General features: G+C 35.4%; 1 protein-coding gene across 1 annotated transcript in view; it reads right to left on the bottom strand.

The window, feature by feature from the left end:
* The window catches only part of LOC150094962 (cysteine protease ATG4B-like), a 215,536-nt gene that overhangs the window by 108,555 nt on the left and 86,636 nt on the right, over nucleotides 1-20,345 (bottom strand). The window contains exon 7 of the mRNA XM_090410953.1: nucleotides 12,392-12,471. Within this exon, the coding sequence (XP_090267079.1) occupies nucleotides 12,392-12,471 (80 nt within the window). The remainder of the gene's footprint in view (nucleotides 1-12,391; nucleotides 12,472-20,345) is intronic.

The following is a 20,345-nucleotide window of genomic DNA, read 5'->3' as shown; positions in this document are numbered from 1 at the left end:
CACAAAGAAAAGTGGGGAGGGATTATAAAGCAAAAGGTGATCAACATGCCCACGAGTAATATAAGGCATAGGCAAGAAGGGTGACCACTATGGTAAGGAAGGACAGAACTAATTATGAGAGAAAGTTAGCTAATGAGGCCAAAAGAAAAGAGTTCTTTCTCTACATGGCAAGTAAGTGGAGCAAAGAATATGGAAGGATGACTTTAAAAGGTGCTGATGGTAGGGAAATAACAGAACCAAATCAAATAGTTGAATTACTGAATGAGCATTTTGCAGTGGTGCACCATCTGAATGGTGACATTGCAATGCCACATGTGACATTTACTGATGAGAGAACAGAGGTACTTATAATACTGTAGAACTTCGACATGAACAAAGTCATGGGATTAGATGGCATATTGGCCAGTCTATTACAAGACTGTGCTAGAGAATTAGCAGCACCACTGAGCAACCTGCTTAATTTAAGCCTAAGTACTGGGAAAGTGCCAATGGAGTGGAGGGAAAAATAGTCCCATAGCATAAAGGAGGTGTTACATCCTGAATAAAGCACTTTATTAAAGAAACACTTCATTCGGGATTTAACAAGTCAGAAAAATCAGCTGAGAGAAAAAACTTGTACTCGAGCAGAAGAAATAAAGTACTAACCGTAAATGGAAATAGAATTACCTTCTTTTAATAGAATTGTAAGACCATGTAAAGAACTTTGTGTATAAATTAGTATTATATGAATGCATCATGTATACAATGAATGGGTAAATTAGATGTAAACAATAGTCCAAAGGTCACGGGCGGGTCTGAGGCATTGGCAATCTCGGAAAGCAACGCATGTTCATTTCCTGGAAGACACTGCTATGATCTCGCGATGTGCCGAAGTTGCCGCGGACGAAGAAAGTAGCGGGCGTGAAAAGATCACGGAAAGTAGTAAGAGGGCGCTATTGCAGCTAGTAAGAGGGAGGGAAGGAAGGGAGAATAAAAAGGGTTTGCACCCCTTTCTCAAGGCTTTTTTCGCCTATTTTGCTGGATGATGATTTGACTTCTCTCGTGGACCGGTGGTTCCTGATGGCGTCTCTTGGCGATAGTACGATATCGGACGGTGCACCTTTCCCTTCGATGTCAGAATTTCCGTCGGTACGAAAGCATGAGATGTCAGCATACGCTGTCTTCGCTGAAAGTTCCAACAGAATAATATCGCGGACGTATACCAGAACCGGCAGCAGAAATGACGATGGTCCGAAACAGACCAAAAATAGACAAGGGAAAAACGCCAGGTGCAGAGCATAGCTTAATCTGATGACTATGGTGACCCACCACGTGGACGTAGGCTTATGGAGGTATCGAAAGAGAATCCAAACAAAGAAGGGCAGTTCAGATGGACCTGGAGACCCTGCCCCAAGAAATGGTAAAGTACAGATTTTGTTGTATAATTACCCCGTTGAAAAAAAGGTAAAGATCATTGCAGTGTATTAATCGGGTATGGACAGTATTTGAGAACTTTAAGTGATTATTTAGCAGTGGCTGATGTCCATAAGACAAATTGTTAGGAATGATTATAGATGGTTGTGACTAGTTTATTAGGCAAGACTAAAATAGTAGGTAGAAAATTTGGTAGAAGTGTATAATGTGTGTATTATGTATGTTAAGTCTCTAACTCAAAAGAAGGATTTATTGTTCATGTATTAGAGTATTAATCAGTTTGAAAAGGTTTGATTTAGCATATCATTGAACTAATTGAAAGTGAGATTGGTCTAAGTGTATATTATGTCTTCGGATTCCAATAAATATGTTTTCCTTTTATACCTGAGTTTTGTCTGTGATATGAACCAAAACTACCACTCGTTAATCTGAACCATAGCAGGGGGGGGGGGGAATTGAAAGAAAGGTATAACATGTTGTTATAGAGGTTACGACTACAAACCAGAATTTACTTAGCCATAGTAGAGCATTTGATTTATGAGTATAAGCACTAAATTCATTCTCCTATGTGCACCAAAGGTCTGGAAAAGTCTCCCTGAATAAGAGTCACCTTTATTCTAAGATATTGGCTGGCACAGCATTAAAAAATAAATTTGTCAATATCTGAAGAGGAGATGGTCCCAGAAAGAAATTAGAGGATTCATTTCTTTTAGCAAGGAATAACCTTTAACAGTCAGGGTAAGCACATGAGTAAAATTAGGAATCGGCCAGAGATATAGAATTTGCTTTCCTTATAGAATGAACACGTAAGAAGTGATACAGATGTTAGAGTCAAGGAAATTTTGTAAGTCTTATAGTTAAAGAAGAGAGGTTAAATACATAAGGTAAATAAAATATATTAAGAAAGAGCAAATATATAACAGAGGCTCTAAGACAAAAGTAGCAAATTATAGGCCAATCAGCATCTCAGGAGTGACAGTTAAGGTATTGGAGAAATTGGTGAAAGAAATTCAGGACTGGGTGATACTCTATGAGAATATGATATCCTATAAGAATATGAAACTCTATAAGAGACAACATGGTTTTGTGAAGAATGGGTCTTGCCTTAGTGAGCTTATTTTTATAATAAAGTGACAATGGAGTTGGATAGGGAAAATGGCTACTCAGTCATAGTTAGACTTTGCAAAAGCATTTGACAAGATTCCACATAGAACTCTGTTGTATAAACTTGAGCAAATGGGGATGGATATGAATCTGATGATTGGATTTAGAGGGGAGGCTGATGGATAGATATGAAAGAGTGGTTTATGGAGGAATTGAGTGCAGGAGAAGATAAGTGACCAGTGGTATACTACAGAGCTCAGTACTTGGTCCTCTGTTGTTTAATTTGCATAACAATGAATACAGGAAATGATTTGACAGGAAATATTCAGTTGTTTGCAGATGATGCTAAAACTGTGAAGAGCAAAGGTAAATTAAGGTAATGCAGAGATCCTGCAGGAAGACTTAAATAGACTAACAGTATAGGCAGAGATAGCTAGTTTAATGTGGCCGAGTGTATGGTGATGCACTTTGGGAAGAGATCAAGCTGTGTACTATATTTTTGGAACTGAACTGCAAGAATATGAATGAGGATAAGAACTTGGAGATGATATGCACATAGAATTGAAGTTTAAAGGGCATATTGCAAAGATAACAAAAACAGAACATCAGATTACAAGGTTATTGAAGAGCACACACACACACACACTAACAAGCAGGAATAGGAAGGGTATTGTTCCCCTATTTACTGCACACAGATCTAGGCACCCAGATTACATGGAGATGAAGTGGTGGAGAGGATCCAGAGGTAAGTGGCAGGTCTACAGAATGCTCCCTACAAGAACAGACTGATAGTCTGCGGGCTTCAGAAATTAGCTGACAGGTAAAAAAAGAGGAGAAATGATAGAAGCATTTAAGTTATTAAAGGGATTTTATAGGACAGACACTGAAGACTTTTTTTGTACATGGCAAGAAAGGAGGAACAAGGGATCATTAGTGGAAGTTGTGTAAGAGCGTGGTGAATAAGTAGAATGGGTTGCCAGAAGTGGTTGTGAGTGCTTCATCAGTGAATGAGTTTAAGAAGAGGTATGACAGGTGTTGTGTAAATAATGGATCTTCCAATATGAGTCTTCTGACTCCATGGAGATACCTGTATAATAATAATATTAATAATTCTAATTGTTGACTTCAACTCAAGACTATATATTGTTTGATAAAATGTCTCATTTACACCACATACTTGTAGCATTTTATTTTCTTTTGGCATCCTGTCATATGTCTTTTCCAGATCTACAAAACTTAAATAAATACAGATATAAATAAATAAATACACATGCATTATATTCTCATTATTTCTCTTGAGAATAATAAAAAGTTATGAATATAACTGTTTTTAGTAACAACTGTTTGAACAGAAAATATCTGGTCAGGTGGAGCAAATCTCTCCATTTCTTTCTACTCCTAACAAAATTCTTCCTTCACGAACACTGTAACAGTTCAGGTTTCTTTTTTCTAGAACTTCTCTTATCTGGTCTCTTCTTCCTCAAATTTCAATTCATGTATTCTTCTTGGTATTCTTTGTAAATTCATTTTCATCAGATGTCAAAACCACTTAAAGTAAGAGTTCATAAGCATTTCTTCAACCTCTTTTTAGAAAGAACTATTCCCAATGCCCATATTCCTATCTTTCCTTGTTTCTACCAATCAACACTGTCCTTAAAACTTTCATTTCCACTGCTTATATTCCATTCTCATCTGTTTTTGTTAGTGTCCATATCTCGACTGCATAAGATAAAACGGGCAAAAGGTAACTTGTGTTAATCAAAAACTTGCACTTCAGTGGGATCTCATTGTCCCAAAGTAGACTTACACTGTTAAAAAAGGTTTGGCCCAATGAAATCTTCCTTCTCATTACCTCTTTTTCCATTACTAGAAAGTATATTAGAACTTTTCATTACTCTCTCAATCTTGCCCATTGCATCTAACACCATTAACATTTCCATTTCAATTGAAAACTGCTCTCACTCTTCATGCTATTAATATGTAAATCCTGTTTCTTCTTCTTCTGAATGTGTCCAAATCACATCATCTGCAAACAGATGCAGTTTCTCTTTTCTGGCAAAAATTGTAACTAGGACACTATTCATCACCACAATTGATCCTGACAACCACTATTTGGCTCAAATCCAGCTTGTTCTATATCAAGCTTCCCTTTTACAATTTTTTTTAGCATTTTCTCATATATGCTTCAGTAAATCTTACCAGGAGCACTCAGCAGGAAAATTGCTCTGTAATTCACACATACAATTTTATTTTCCATTTTATAGGTGGTTACGATAAAAGCTCTGCTCCAATTATTGGACATTTGACCTTCTGAATTATGCAGTGTAGCCACCGTAAACTTTTTATATAGAGACTTTCTGGTTGAGTATCATCTACACCAACTGCTTTCCATATTTCAGGTTTTCCCCACCTGCATTTCTGTGGAATATTTTCTCCAATGTGTTATCACTTATGATTTATTTATCAATTTTTCAAAATAATCATTACCAACATCTAGAATATATTTATTCTGTTTTCATGCCATCTTTATCATCTCTGATTCCTTTTAATACTATATTTTCCTCTATTTCTAAAATTTTCAATACTCTCAAGAATGTTTTGTCACCTTCCTGATATTTATTTTCTGTGATCTTACCAAAGTCTCCATGTGATGCTTGTTTAGCTAGTTTACACACTGCTTTGCTTTCATATCTTTATCTCTGTATTCTCTCAGGGCAAATGATAACTTACTTGCTAACAACTTTTGATATGCTTTCTTCTTTTCCTTGATTACTTTGGTAACTTACTTTGTCCACTTTGCAGTTCTGATTTTTCCATCCTTGCAGACAACCTCACCAAACACCTCTCTGGCTGAATCAATCAATGTTTTCTTCAGGGCCAATGAATTTCTAGAATTTAGTTCTTGTTTTCAAACTCTTTCATTTTTTCTTAAATATTTGTATACTGGAGTCTACAGTTCACGTCTGAAAGCTGCTCACCTTTGATTCTTTTTAAAACTTTCTTATACACTTTTTTTTTCAATGTGATATTCAGTAACTTACTCAAAACTAAATGGTGATCACTTCCTATTTCAAACCTCCTGTATACTCAATATTGTGAATTGCCATGAAGAGCACTATCAACAATAACATATTCAATGAAACATTTTTGTCTTCTCACCAAGTGAATTTATGCATATCTTTAAGTTGGAACATGGTGTTGGTAAAGAACAGTCCATGTCCTGGGCAGAAATCCAGCAGGCACTCACCATTATTGTGAGCTTTGCTCTTTTCTCCATTTCTGTCTGGTAATCATTTCTTGCTCTGCTGCTTAGATCTCCGACAAGGACCAACTTTTCCTTTTTCTTTGTTAGCTGATTTCTCTAATGCCTTGATAAATCCTTCTGTAGAACTATATGAACAAATAAGTTCCAATGTCCAATTCCCTATTCTGACATTTGCCCACATCACTATTTTTATACTGTCTGCCATTCAAGAAGATTATCCTATTTAGTGCCAAATACTATAACTACTCCTTCATTTTCTTGATCATTATTGTTTGAATATAACATTTTGCATTTGTAACCTAGAAAAATCTCACCTGTTTTTTTTTTTGTCTTCTGTGTTTTCAATAACTCTGCTGATGCAGGGTTGAAAGTTTATTCCAAGATGACTTTTTTTGCTGTTCACCCCGATTCCCTGACAAAAACAGCAAGAACCTCATTTAACCAGGTGATGATCAGTTGGCATGAAATTCTATCATGCTATACCATAATTTTATGTTTTTGTTTAAGCCAATAAAAACACAATGGGACCAGCTACATCCCAATTTCTTAGCCCATCCTTATTCCTTCATTAACTGGGTAGACACAGAGTGCTCAATGGGAAGGTGTGGATTGTATATTAGATACGAAGCTACAGTTATTTTTTGCATTCTTTAAAAATGCTACTTGGAGGTCTCCTACCGGTTATCCAGCTTCAAGTTTTAAGCGACTCCTGCTGTATCATATATCATATCCTGCTGCGACATATACTGTACATACACATATTATAAAAATATAATATGTGTATGTGCAGTATATGTCGTACAGAACATCTATGTATATATACACATCAACATATACAACAAATATTGAATATCTTGTTGCATATATATAAATAAAATAACATATGAGAGGAAATGCAAGGGAGCATTATAAATATGAAGAACTGCAAGCCATCTTGTTCAAGGGTGATAATTAGATTAAGATGCCTATGTGTTTGACTGCTGCCACAATGGTGTTTTAGCCAGTATATATAGCTCAACTTTTTGGTGTTTGGGAATTGGTTTTCTTGTGGGCACTCTCCAGTTTGAGGTGAAAGACTGAAATAATAATAATTCCAGGAGGGTGGGTGAAGACAATCTTGTAAATTTCAATATTACCAAAACAGAGTCCTCCTTATATCAATGCATGACAGCCCATAGTTTACTTCCCTCCCTCAACTTAGGAAGCACCAAAATCACCTCGCAACATGAAATTTCTCTTCATGAGATGACTTATACCTGTAACCTTTCCTGGCATGAGTATGTCATGTCTATATCGCCACTTCTATTGCCTAAAAAACATGTCTCTTTTTTCTGCTCTAAGCATTACTTCTCACCTACACATTTCTATCATTGTATAAATCCCAAATTGCTGTTCTCCCTGATTCCCTGACAAAAACAGCAAGAACCTCATTTAACCAGGTGATGATCAGTTGGCATGATCATTCCTACCTTAGAATACTGTCTCCAATTTGAAGTGGTACATAAAACACCTCCCTAAAATGCTTGATACATCCAAAAGAGAGCAATACAATTCAATGAGGACTTCCCCCCATCCTCTGACCATCTAATTCCAGTCACATTTTCATAGATTTATTACTATTTATGTTTTATGGCCCCTCCTACAGACATTCTTGTGGGTACTGTTCTAATGTACTGACTGCCACCATTCTTCCACTTTTCCTTAAGTCTGTAAGCACATGAGCAACTGAGAGTCAATATATACTAAGTGACTAGCTTCTGTCCTTTGGAACAGTGTTTCCTGCAGTTTTCCTGTTCAAGAAACACATCAACAGGTTCTTTCTTTTGTCTTAACCACATATCGCACTGATATGGTAGTTTTTAATTTGTGCGGTTGATATATAAAAACTGGAAAAATGCTATCAGCATTGTAGATTTTTCTTAAGTAAATGATTAAGGAGGCAACAAATAGGAAGAATTATTATTATTTTATGTTACAATGGAGTGAAACAGCACTGAGAAAGGATTAAAAATATTATTTAATTCTTTCAATATTTTGTCTCAGTCACTGAGATATCATCAGGGAGTACAATGAGACTTGTAACATACACATAAAGGCAACACAAAACTAAGTGAAGCATGTAGACAAAAGACCAGAGTCCTAGCTAGGTAGGGTGCCCTCTGTGGACACCTGTTGATGGCCTAGGATGTAAAGTGGGATCTCTATTCGTGTTTGCCATATTTTGGGAAGTTTAATGCAACTATATTTATTTAAATCAGGCTGATTTCTGAGAGCAGCTGCAGATTCCAAAAATAGTCTTTCTCTGCTAAATTTACTGTGATGGAGAATGGTGGTCTTTTTTCCAATTGATTCTGTGAACTGTATCTAAAGCATGGTCTACAATACCCAAATGACCATCTTTACATCTGCAGTCATGACTGCAGATGTAATTTTTGTGTTTCTTCCATGCATAAGTTGGCTGATCTTCCTGTCTGTCCACACTAGGCCAACTTGCAGAAAGGGTACTTTATATACTCCAGGCACAGAAAGGATCTTTAATAAAATGTTTTTCGAAAGTGCCTTAGACACAGGGAATGATGACAGCATTACTGAAATCTTTCTGAAGAGAAGGTCGATGATTGGAGGAAAGAGTGATGTTTTTTTAATACTGTGAGAACTGTAGCCATTAGATAAGAAAGTGTGATGCATATGATTATAAAAGGATGTTTTGTTTAGTTTGTGACTTAAAGTTTAGGACCAAACTGAATGTCATCAAAGACAGGAATAGAGTAGTACTAAAAGAAGTACTAAAACTAGAAATCAAAAACAGATGAAAGAGTAATGTGAAGAACTGTACAGCAGAGAGGATAAGGAAAATTTGAAGGAGCCCTTTCACCAGAAAAATTTTAATTTGGAACCACCTCCAATTAGACATAATATTGAAAGAGCAATTAAACAGCTTAACAATAATAAAGATCCAGGTGCAGATGGAATCTCATCAGAGTTAATTAAGGCCACATGGATAGATAGTGTTTCACAGATTGATTTGTGATGATATAGTAGACAGATCATGTCCTAGAGACTGGAAGAAGATGGTTTCATACCACTGCACAAGAAGTGAGATATGAAGGATTGAAAGAACTATTAGATTAAATCTCTCATGCAAGCAAGATTTTAATAAAGAACACATTCTAAATAGGACTGAAGCCAAAGTTGAAGTGGAGATGCTGGAGGTACAAGCAGGTTTTAGGAAAGACAAGGGTACCAGAGATTAAGTACTTTGCCTTAGACAAATCACTGAAAAGTATACAGAATTTAGACTCCCTATGGTAATGTGTTTCATATACTACTCCAAAGCTTTTGACTGTGTTCAGCATATGAAACTGTGGGAGATAATGAAAATAATTGGTTCCTCAACACATTATCAAGTTGATAGCTAACTTGTACAGTGAGCAAGTAGCCACAGTAGGAAAGCGTTAGATTAATTGATTAGGTTCAGGTTGGCAGGGAAGTCAGGTAAGGATGCTTATTTTCCCCTCATCTGTTTTGTACCTATGCTGAGGACATCATGCATGTAGTACTGAATGAACTTAAGACAGGAAATAGGATAGGCGGCAGATTGATCAGTAATCTGAGGTACACTGATGATACACTACTCCTCTGTAATGACAAGGAAGAACTAGGATGAATCCTTGACAAAGTTAATGAGATTAGCAAGAACAGAGGAATTCAACTCAATCCTAGTAAGACAAAGATTATGGTTCTCAAAGAAAATATAGACAGTGAAGCTCCTGAGAAACAAGTGCATCTTAATGGAGAAAGAATTGAAGTCAGCAAGTTTGAGTACTTGGGATCCATTATTAATGTGAAGAATTGCTGTTCAGAAAAACCGGATGAAGATTAGGAACAGCTAAAACAACAGTCAGAGACCTGTTTAAAATTCAGAAAGATAACTCTTTCTTCACAGGAAAAGTTGAGGATTCTGGATTCAGCTGTTTTTCCAACAATAATTTATGGATGAGACTTGGAACCTAAAGAAGTCACACAACACACACACACACAGTTGAAAGTAAGTAAAATAAAAGCAAAAATAATTACTAAAATTACTAATATTTCTAAAATAAAAGACTGTTTCTGTATGCCATATGCAGCACCACAGTATGCACTATACTCATTTGAGTTACCCATGCTTTTGATTAAATTTCCATGCAACAGGTAGTGATGCCTCAAAATATTTTTGAAGGTCTCATAAATTTTTTGCTATGCAAAACTAACAATAGTTTCATTTTGCAGTATCCAGCAGCATTTCTATTAAAAGAATGTGTTTGCCTAGAATTTCAACTTCTAGACATACTGTACATATTATGGCTAAACCAAGAAATGTTTGTAGTACTAAACCAAATACAAGAGAATATGAATGCATCAGTGGTATACAGTAATTAATTCTACATTATTTCCCAAGCAAATCAAGCAATATGACAATTAAATATTTTATGGAGAGACAAAACACACATGTTAGAATAATAACTTTACTTATCATTAAGAAAGTCTTTAAGGTAATTATTCTAACACGTGCGTCTCCATAAATTCTTCACTATGAATGCTGACCACCGTGTAATCTTAAAAGAAAGAACATTGCAGTGCATTTTCGCCTCATCATATAGCAATAAAAATGTATTATATGAAGAGAAGAGGGCAATCCAGTTAAGATGACCATTCATACACAGGTTTAATCCACTCACTTTCTCATCCTGTCTTATGCTTTTTCTACAAGTATTTTCAAAGTGGAATTTTATTTAAATGACATCATCATTCCCCCACTTATAAAATCTTTAACAGGTTCATTGCCAAGCTGAAAATTGGAATTTCGTGTGGTGGCCAAATTTTTAAAATTTTTTATTTAGTTTTTATTGTGCTCAAAATAAGTTAATATATTATTTATATGCTTTTATTATTATGTACATAGGATTTATGTACTCTAAATATCTATTACGCGATATCGCGTGATATGTAATTCGGTCAAATAAGTTATATATTTTACAAATAAAAAACATTTAAATATAATAATTATAACTTTAATTATCAGTCTTTTATAATCACATAGAATTTTTAAAAATAACGTACAAATAGAAAAAAATAATTATCAGAAATCAGCATTTATAGGGAACTTACTAAATAAAAAAAAAAAAAAAAAAAAAAAAATACTCAAAATAAATAAAAACCAAACTTCAAGCCAGCTAAATCAACGAATAACTAAACAAAATCGTCGCGTCGTCGCCTTGTCCAAACGCCGCCACTGTGCGCACTGGCTAACATAAACAATAGACAATGGCTGGCAGCCATCCCCACTCCACAAAAGTTGATCCCTTCCCCAGTGGCCAATATAAATATTACGTGCCGTTTCGCTGTGGCCGCTATTCTGCTTAGAAACTTGATAGCGGCATCCCCGCAATAACGTGTGATCGGCCGTTTGGAGAGAACTCGCATCACGCGATATCGCGTGATGCGAGTTCTCTCCTGGCGGAGAGAAGGCAGTTATCGGAGGCAGTTATCCACTCCCTTCCCCAGTGGCCAATATAAATATTACGTGCCGTTTCGCTGTGGCCGCTATTCTGCTTAGAAACTTGATAGCGACATCCCCGCAATAACGTGTGATCGGCCGTCTGGAGAGAACTCGCATCACGCGATATCGCGTGATTGGCAATGAACATGTTCAACCATGAAAGACAGTGGGTCAAATAGCAAGCTGTGACACTCATCATGATACCTTACAACTTTGTAGGATTTTTGTACTATTATTAACTATTATAATTGATCATGAATTATGAAAGGAAGGACTGTCATCAGATTATTTTCAGGAACAATATGAAACTAACTTAATAAACTATACATAAGGTAGTTATTTTAGCTTTGCATGACCTTGTTTTTATCATATAACTGAAAAAGCCTATTTCACATTCTCTTGTGTCAAATGGCATTGTGCAAATATTCTAGAATTCAAATTTGATTCCAAGTTTTGAAGGTAATTATGGTCAGAAAATTATTTCTTCCTATTAATTAATGCTTGAATTTAGAATATAATTCTGCAGTTATTCAGTAATAATTAAGAAAAACATGTTTCTGAAATATTTCGTTTTCTACTCAGTGGATGCTTGCTACACTCTTCAAAATCCTTGACATTATTCACACGGTTCATGGAAGGAGGACATATCGAGAAAAAATAAAATAAAATAAAATAAAATATATATAAAGGAATGCTGCAAACTTTGATACCAGTTGAAATACAGTTTCAGCTACTTCAAGCATTCAAAACAAAGTGGTGCTGGTGGTGATGATACCATGCAATGAAAAAATTCTTCCAACTAGGAAGGCAGGCTTGCAAGTGGCATTACAACATGCAGAATTTTTTTACTTGCTACACAAGAAATAGATAATAAAAAAATAGGAAAATAATGAAACCCTCATTTAAATAATTTAATAAACAAACTGAATAGTTTAGCATACTTAAATAATTTAATAATATGACATGCAGCAAATTCCAAATTTTACATCAGATTATAATTTGCCTAATATGCCAAGACAACCTGGAGAAAATCTTAATAGGTCTAGTAAATTATTCTTTGAACTTACTTATATCATTAATTATGACACAGTTATCTAAAGCAACATGGACTACAACTGAACTCCAATCATCAAATACAGCAAGTTTTCTGAAAACATAAAATTCATTTATCAGTTTTTGTCAGTTATCTGAAATGTTTTCTAGTTTCTAAATGCACAGTTAGAAAAATTTAGAGTTTAGAACATTTTTTTAAAGAATAATAATACTGTTACAATACACTTGTCAAAAAGCAGCAATTGCAACCTGCCTCTTGAGTCCATTTTATGCATCCATGCAATTTTTCATAACACACTAAAATGTGACTTTTTCCTCCATATTATATTTTACATAACATGCCACATGAAGTAGAAAATATTCTGTAATTTTACAGTATTTTCAATATATATATATATACTATGTTGCAAAAATTAAACAGTTCCATAAATCCATTATTAACATAAACCTGAATACATGATACACATCTATAATTAAAATGGTGTCACCTTAAGGTCAAAAGTAGCTAACTGAGAGGAAAGTTTCATATAGCCTTTAAGGAAAGTAGAGAACAACATGACTAAAGTCCTGACCTAAAGTCCAATCCTCACATTCACATGGTGTGCACCATTAGCAGTTATCCGACTGAATATTGAATGAACAAGACTGGACTAGTAGTTAAGGACATAGGCAACCACAGTGTATTTTGCAGTTTACACCAGAAACGAATATAATGGTAATCAACATAATTGGTGCTGCTCTGAAAAATTAATACAGTAAAAAAAAGTAAGATTCTGGTAAATAAAAAATATAGGATACTATATTCGGGCAAAAGTAATCAGGAAAGAAAAGAGTAGCTATAGCATTCAATGCTAAATACAAAAATAAACTTCTTGATTGGCAGGTACTTTCACAAAATGATGTGAACAAATTTCAAAATGGGGAATTGGACAATGAAGCTTATTTGTGGGCTATAGTCCGCCAAAAGATCCTCTCAAGCTAGAAGTAGAGGAATTTTTTGAGAGAAGGCAGCTGTTATATAGACAATAGAAAAGGACAAAGCTAATAATAATGGTAAGTGTCTGATGGAATTCTGTTCAGTACATGGGCTAGTGATCACTAACAGCATAATTCAACACAACAAAGTACACGGAGAGAAGACACAAGACATAAGAAAAATTTACTGCATTGCTATTGATAGTGATGATATTGATACACTGATTGAGGATACAAGAATATACAGGGGATTTTTTTTTAATTCTTTTATTTATTTATTTATTTTAATGGAGAGGCCATTCACAAGAGGTTGGTAGAAGTATAGTAATTCAATGTTGAAAGTTTTTTTCACTTGGTTATACTATAAATTAAAGATGCCAAGAAATTATATTCTTGGTTTCATCCTTTATCCAAGTGTAAGCAAACAAAGTTTGTGTGCGAAATCACTTCATGACTGGGCTACTTATATACAGAGGCTAATAACTTCACATCAATTACCTTAGTATCCCATAATGCAATGTGCATATCTTTACAGACATGTATAATGCTAAGCATTATGGGAAGGATCCCCTAATTCAGAGTATTTTAGTAATAAGGTGAGATACCTTTTCACTACTTGTATATGGAAATATGACTTCTGAGTTACTTCATCTTTGGTATCACTTCGGTCTTGCACTCACTGATGAGATTTCAATAAATGTCTGTAAGGATATGTGCATTGCATTATGAGATAATAAGGCAATTGATGTGAAGTCATTAGCTTCTATACACAAGAAGCCCAGTCATGAAGTGACTTCACGTGCAAACATTGTTTGCTTACACTTAGATAAAGGGTGAAACCAAGAATATAATTTCTTTGCATCTTTAATTAAAACCTAGAGTACATTAGTAGCATGGGTGGGTGATAAGGAACTTATTCACATTTGATTAGAAAAGCTGTGGGTTGTGTTCTTTGGGAAACATGTGGTGAAAGAATGTTTCAGAGGGCAGCAGTGGAAGGGACAAATGAAGAAGAGGAGAAATTGTTTTCTGGGTTTGACAATGAACTGTGAGAGGGTGGGGGAATTATTGATGCCAATTCTGATGAAGAGCAGCCATAGAAGTATTTATAAAAGATGCAGGCTGCATAGACAATGCATTTGCAAAAGTGAGTGGAGTGTATTAGTGAGGGGGGGGGTCAATCAATCTAACTGCTCTTTTCTGTACAGAATCCAGTATTTTCATGGAGCTCTTAGGGGCACCACCCCAGATATGAAAACAGTATTCAATGGTTGGGTGGATGTGTGATTTGTATAGGGTTAAGAGCTCTTCAGAATTAAAGTAATGCCTCAAGCAAAAGAGAAAGTCTAATTTTCTGGATGCAGAGGAGGCAACAGTTGTGATATGTTTGTGCCAAGAGAGATTAGAGGCTAGAGTTATTCCAAGAAGGTGAATCTCATCTTGAATGGAGATTTGAGGAAGAATAAGATTCGTTTTTGTGGGAATTAATGCAGAGGTGTGTTCTGCTGGCATTGAAGTCGATAATGTTATCCAAACTCCATTGATGAATGCTTTGAAGATCAGAATTCAAAGTAGTAGAGGTTAGATTTCTGGAGGTTGTGGTGATTTTTATTTTACAAGCTTTGTCAAATGAAAAGGAGAGTAATGTGCTGCCATCAGCAAAACTGTACTGAATTGGGAGTTAGCTGGTGTAGATTGTTTATGTATAGAAGGAAGAGAGTAGGTGAGAAAACAGATCCTTGTGGAACTCCAGCATAGGAGTTCCACAAGGATAGATAGAAAATAAGGAGCCATTTACCATCGCTTGAAGTGAGCATCTGGTCAGAAAGCTGGCTACCCAATTGCAGAAGTCAGGGAACAGACCGAATGATGGGAGTTTTCCTAACAGGCCATTGTGCCAAACTCAGTCAAAAGATTTGGAGATATCAAAACAACCACTTGAGATTTGCCAAACCTTTCCAAGCTGTTTGTCCAGAGAAGGATGACAGGTTAGTAGATCTCCTGTTGACTGGCCATAACAGAATCCATACTGTCGATCATTTATTAGATGAGAGTCTTCAAGGCAGTGTCGGAGTAAGTCATTGATTGTACATTCCATTACTTTAGAAAGAATTGAGATGAAAGAAATTGATGGTAATTTGAAAGTAAGAATTTACCTTCCTTCTTAGGAATACGTTGTATACGAGTTAATTTCCAGACTGCAGGATAGACACAAATGTAATAAGAAAGTGGTGTAAATAGGCAGCAAAATGTGGGAGTCAGCTCTTGGGCACAGACTTCTACGAACAATTAGAGGGATGGCATCAGGGCTGGGATATTTTTTGGTATCCAGTTTGATACCAAAAAATCCAGTTGGTGAGATATTTAGCATGATCAGCTATTTGAGAGTTGGAGAAGTAGGATGCCAGGAGATTGGCTTTTTCTATGGATGATAATGTAATAGTACCATCTGGGTATAATAGTGGTGGGAGTAATGTTGGGTAGAAGTTATGGCCAATAGCTCTGGCTAGAACCCAGAAGGCATGGCTGTCATTTGGGCAGGATGCAAATTTTCTGCTTTTAGCTGGTTCAAAATTAGTTTTCAATGTGCTGATAATTTTCTTGCAGCAATTCTGGGCTTTGGTGTAGGCTGTATAAGAGGATGGAGTTTTGGATGCAAGCCAGTTCTGGTATCTGTGATCATTTAATTTAGAGCAGGATAAAACTGATAATATATATCATATTGAAAAGAAAAACTGTAAGAAAATTTTAAAAGAATCAACTGGAGCATCTTTTCAGAGGCAAGTGCTAAACTCAAATATACAAATATTATTCAAGAAAAAAAATGAAAGAGTTTAAAAACAATAACGAAATCTTGGAGTCTCGGTGACAAACTTTGAATAAAACACTGACTGATTCATCCAGAAGGCATATGATAAAATAGTCTGTAAAGATTAAAGAAAAAAAAAAAAAAAATCAAAACTTCATGGCAGTCTCAAAGATGTTCAAGAGGCAGTAAACCTGATTACAGTTAACTCTCGCTATAGAAAATTCATGGGGACCATAAGAGTAGTTTGTTATAGTAGGTTGGTAAAGTGAATTTTGTTTACCACAGCACTGTACCTATGCAGCTTCAGTTGGGGATTTTTGGTAGCTTTTTATAGTGACTGATTTTATTATAGTGATGTTTGCTACAGTAAGAGTTGACTGTACACTGGAATTTTGCTACTGAGTGTTCAGGTATAAGATTTATGCAAGCATACTTGAGAAGAGGTTAAGAAAATTTGTGAAAGAGAAACTTGGAGAAGAAAAATATGGATGAAAGCCAATAGAGGTTTTTGGAATCAGATTTTCACCTGAAGACAAACAGTTGAAACATGGGGATTTGAGAGAGTTAGGTTAAAAATAAACTGGCTCATCAGAGACTAGAAATCACAGATATGTTCTGAGAAATCAGGAAGAGTGAATGGATGGTCTTAATGCAGTAATCATATTGAAATGAAGACATTAGAAAGGAACTTGACATTGCTGGCATTCAGGAATGTGTGAAAAGTGCTGATCTAAGGTGGTTATGGTTACTTTAACAGAATGGTAATGAAAAAGGACCAAACAGGTGTCTGATGCAGTTAGAAGTATCAGAAGACCAAAATACTGGTACCACTAGAGTTCTGACAAAGAACAGAGTAATCTGGAGGAAGACTGCTGATAGAAAGTTAGTAATATTGTAATCATGTAGTACTATACTCTACATCCCTTGAGCGTACATACCAGGAATTTGATAATGATTTCTTAGCTAATCCCAATTACAGATAATACTCTCACAGACATATTTTCAAGTATATATTGATAAACAGATCTTAGTATTTTTGGCCTATTTCATTCCCAAAATGGAAGCTTATTCATGTGGAAAAGTCTTGCCTTCCAACTAACATTCTGGGCTCCTCTCAAAGCTATTCTGCAGAGATCATATGAGGAATCTGCTGCTGGCTAGTCTGACCTTTTGCTTCCACTTTCTTCAAACAATATTGTCCCTTTCAGTATGCAGCATATTATCAGAGATAATCAACTGAAAGAGACAATATTCAGAGGCCTACTGCAGGTTACGTAATCCTTGTCGTACCGTCCAGAATATCAATATAATATTTGCTATTCATTTTTATAGACACTACTACAAGGGATCCAGAAGAAGCATCATATCATAATACCACTGAACAATCCTATCTCACACACTTAATAAGATGGAATAATACATGCCAGTAAATAGTTTTCTTCTGGCAGGCTAATAACGTACTCAAATATGTCCATCACATTTGAAGAGCAACAATGTGATTAATTGCACCATACAACTTTCCACTGATCTACTGACTGCAGTGAACTCTGCACCAAACAGTTCAAACATGAGCACTGTCTGACCTGATGTGTAGTACAATGGTTAGTATTACACAATAGCCCTTCCAAGAAAAACTGAGGCTATGAAGCTCAGAACATTATTTTTTGGAAAAAACCCTCTACAGCTGCAGATTTCCCCAAACTTCTAATTAAGAGAGTACATTGAAACATAACAGTAGTAGTAGTGCATAACCTTTTTCACTACTATCCTAACCTTTTCCTTCAGTTTATGTGGTCTGTTTGAACATTTCTAAGATTTCTTCACCATCATATTGCTATCTTTTAATGAAACCATCCACAGCTGATCTTGAATACTTGAAATATGCTGCTTACTTGACCTAACTGGCGATTAATTATAACAGGCCTATGACAACAATATACTCAAAGTTAATTAGCTCTAAACCACACCTAATTTCTGGCATCATACACAACTTATTCATTTAGTATTCAAGCAACTGGCCTATACACCTTGCTTGTGTCACATGCAATGTTATTAGTGTATGGAGTATTTGACAAAAATTGGTGTGTCAATATAATTTTTGCAATATATAGTGTACATTTATACTATCTTTACTTAGTCCTAACAAGCTGAATCAGCAAAACATAAATTTAAGATTTTTTATTATGCACATGTTTCAACAAGCTTAAAGATACTATGTTTATGTTACCATAATGTGAGAACTTTCCAAAATTCAGTTCACTGTCATTTCATAGTTACTCAAAGAAATTTAATTACATTTTTTTAAGAGTTCTTAATATCTAGATGTTCATTTTAATCTTAATTAGCATCTTGTGAGTAAACAGACAAAGAAATTGCCAGCTTGGTTGGCCTAGTGGTTAGCATATCTGCTCTCCAGCCAAATTGGGCGGAGAGCAGATATGCTAACCACTGGCTGTGGATTCAAATCCTGCCGTGGGCATGGATGTTTGTGATTGTCTATGAAAGTACTGGTGATGGTGGATAGTAGATGGCGTTGATGTAGAGGATGAGATTAGTGGATGAGGTTGAGTGATAGAGACAGAGAGTTGTAGAGTAGGTGCCCTCCCTCGATGAGTCTTGGATTACCTGAAGGTGTCAAATAATAATAATAATAATAATTCTATAAAATAATTTAGCAATAGCATAACTCTAAACTTTTAAAGGAAAGCACATGTCATATATACTAAAAAAAAAAAAAAAACTATTGAATTCACACTATTCAATTATCCAACCAGCAAATTAAATAAATCTTGTTTTCTATACAGAAGTTGTGTATGGGAGAGCAATATCCCAGAAGAGAAAGGCCACTAATGGAACCCAAGGGTGTGTTTTGAGACTACTGCTCTTTTAACTTGTATGTAATGATACTAGAAGAGATTTAAAATGGAGATATGCAGTTTTGCAGATGATGCAAAGTTAGGGAGAATTATGAAGAGTAGAGTAGATGTGATTTTATGGGAGGATCTGAATAGACTAACTGGGCAGAGCTATCTGTTAACACTGTAAAGTGTAAGTAAGGTTTTAAAACTTGGAAAGCAAGGATGAGGTGTAGAGTATACAATTGGTGGTGATATCGTGAAGGAGATAGAAGAGAAGAGGTAACAACATCTTATCAACTTGTGTTGATGAACATGGATTAATTGTTAATCATGATGAACATGATTAACATGGAAGAGCTTTTTGAAAGAGGGGGTAGAGAGATTTTAGACAGCTTCAGAACAAGAGGCCATCCCTGGAAGCTGGATTAGGTGGGTGTGAGCAGGGAGTCAGTTTTACTGAATGGAACTTGTGGTGGATAATGAGTCTAAGGCATAGTTTGATGAGCTGTGTGTGTGTGTGTGTGTGTGTGTGTGTGTGTGTGTGTGTGTGTGTGTGTGTGTGTGTGTGTGTGTGTGTGTGTGCGCGCGCGCACACACACACACTAGTAGGACCATCCACAATCAGTATTTTAACTCTATGGAAGTCTGATAATAGAGGAATAAAAATGTGAATAATGTATTAAATAATTTTTCACATTTTTAAATAAGAATATAACTCAAAAGCAGAAGTTAATTGTTTATATCTGAAAAGTGGAGATACTTAACCATTAAGATATTTACACTGAGCAACGAGCATGAAATTATTTTCATGATTGTTGAATTCATGATTGTTCACATTTTAGAGCAACATGAAAGTTGCTCTAAAATGTGAACTTCTTGATGACTTCTTAATTAAAAAATGAAATGACTGTGAGCCACCAGTGACAAGTTGTAATGAACTGGTGGTCATAAGATGAATAGTAATCACTGAACTTTCTTTTTTTTAATCTGCAGCAGTTAGTGCTAGTAGATTCTAGCTGAAGCTGTCAAATAAGCACCCACAAACTATAAGTAGCTCATAAAAATTTGTTGAGTAGTCTGCATCATTAGCTTTTAAACTTCCACATATAGCAAGTCATTAACTTATGATGAGTTATATTCCAAAAATATTCTTAAGTGTAAAAGGATAAAAAGGATAAAAGCCAACCATAAAAATAATATCATCTCATTGCCCTAACTTCAGTTCTTTCAAAAATTATGGAAAAGATAATTAAAGATGACTAATTACCATCAATATGCATACTGCATTATTTCTTACCTGTACAACTGCTAAAACAATATAAATTC

The sequence above is a fragment of the Typopeltis vanoorti genome, chromosome 21, assembly GCF_054136105.1.
Source record: "Typopeltis vanoorti isolate ZY-2024b chromosome 21, IOZ_Tvanoo_1.0, whole genome shotgun sequence".
NCBI lineage: Eukaryota > Metazoa > Arthropoda > Arachnida > Uropygi > Thelyphonidae > Typopeltis > Typopeltis vanoorti.
This window is presented reverse-complemented; position numbering and strand designations above follow the sequence as displayed.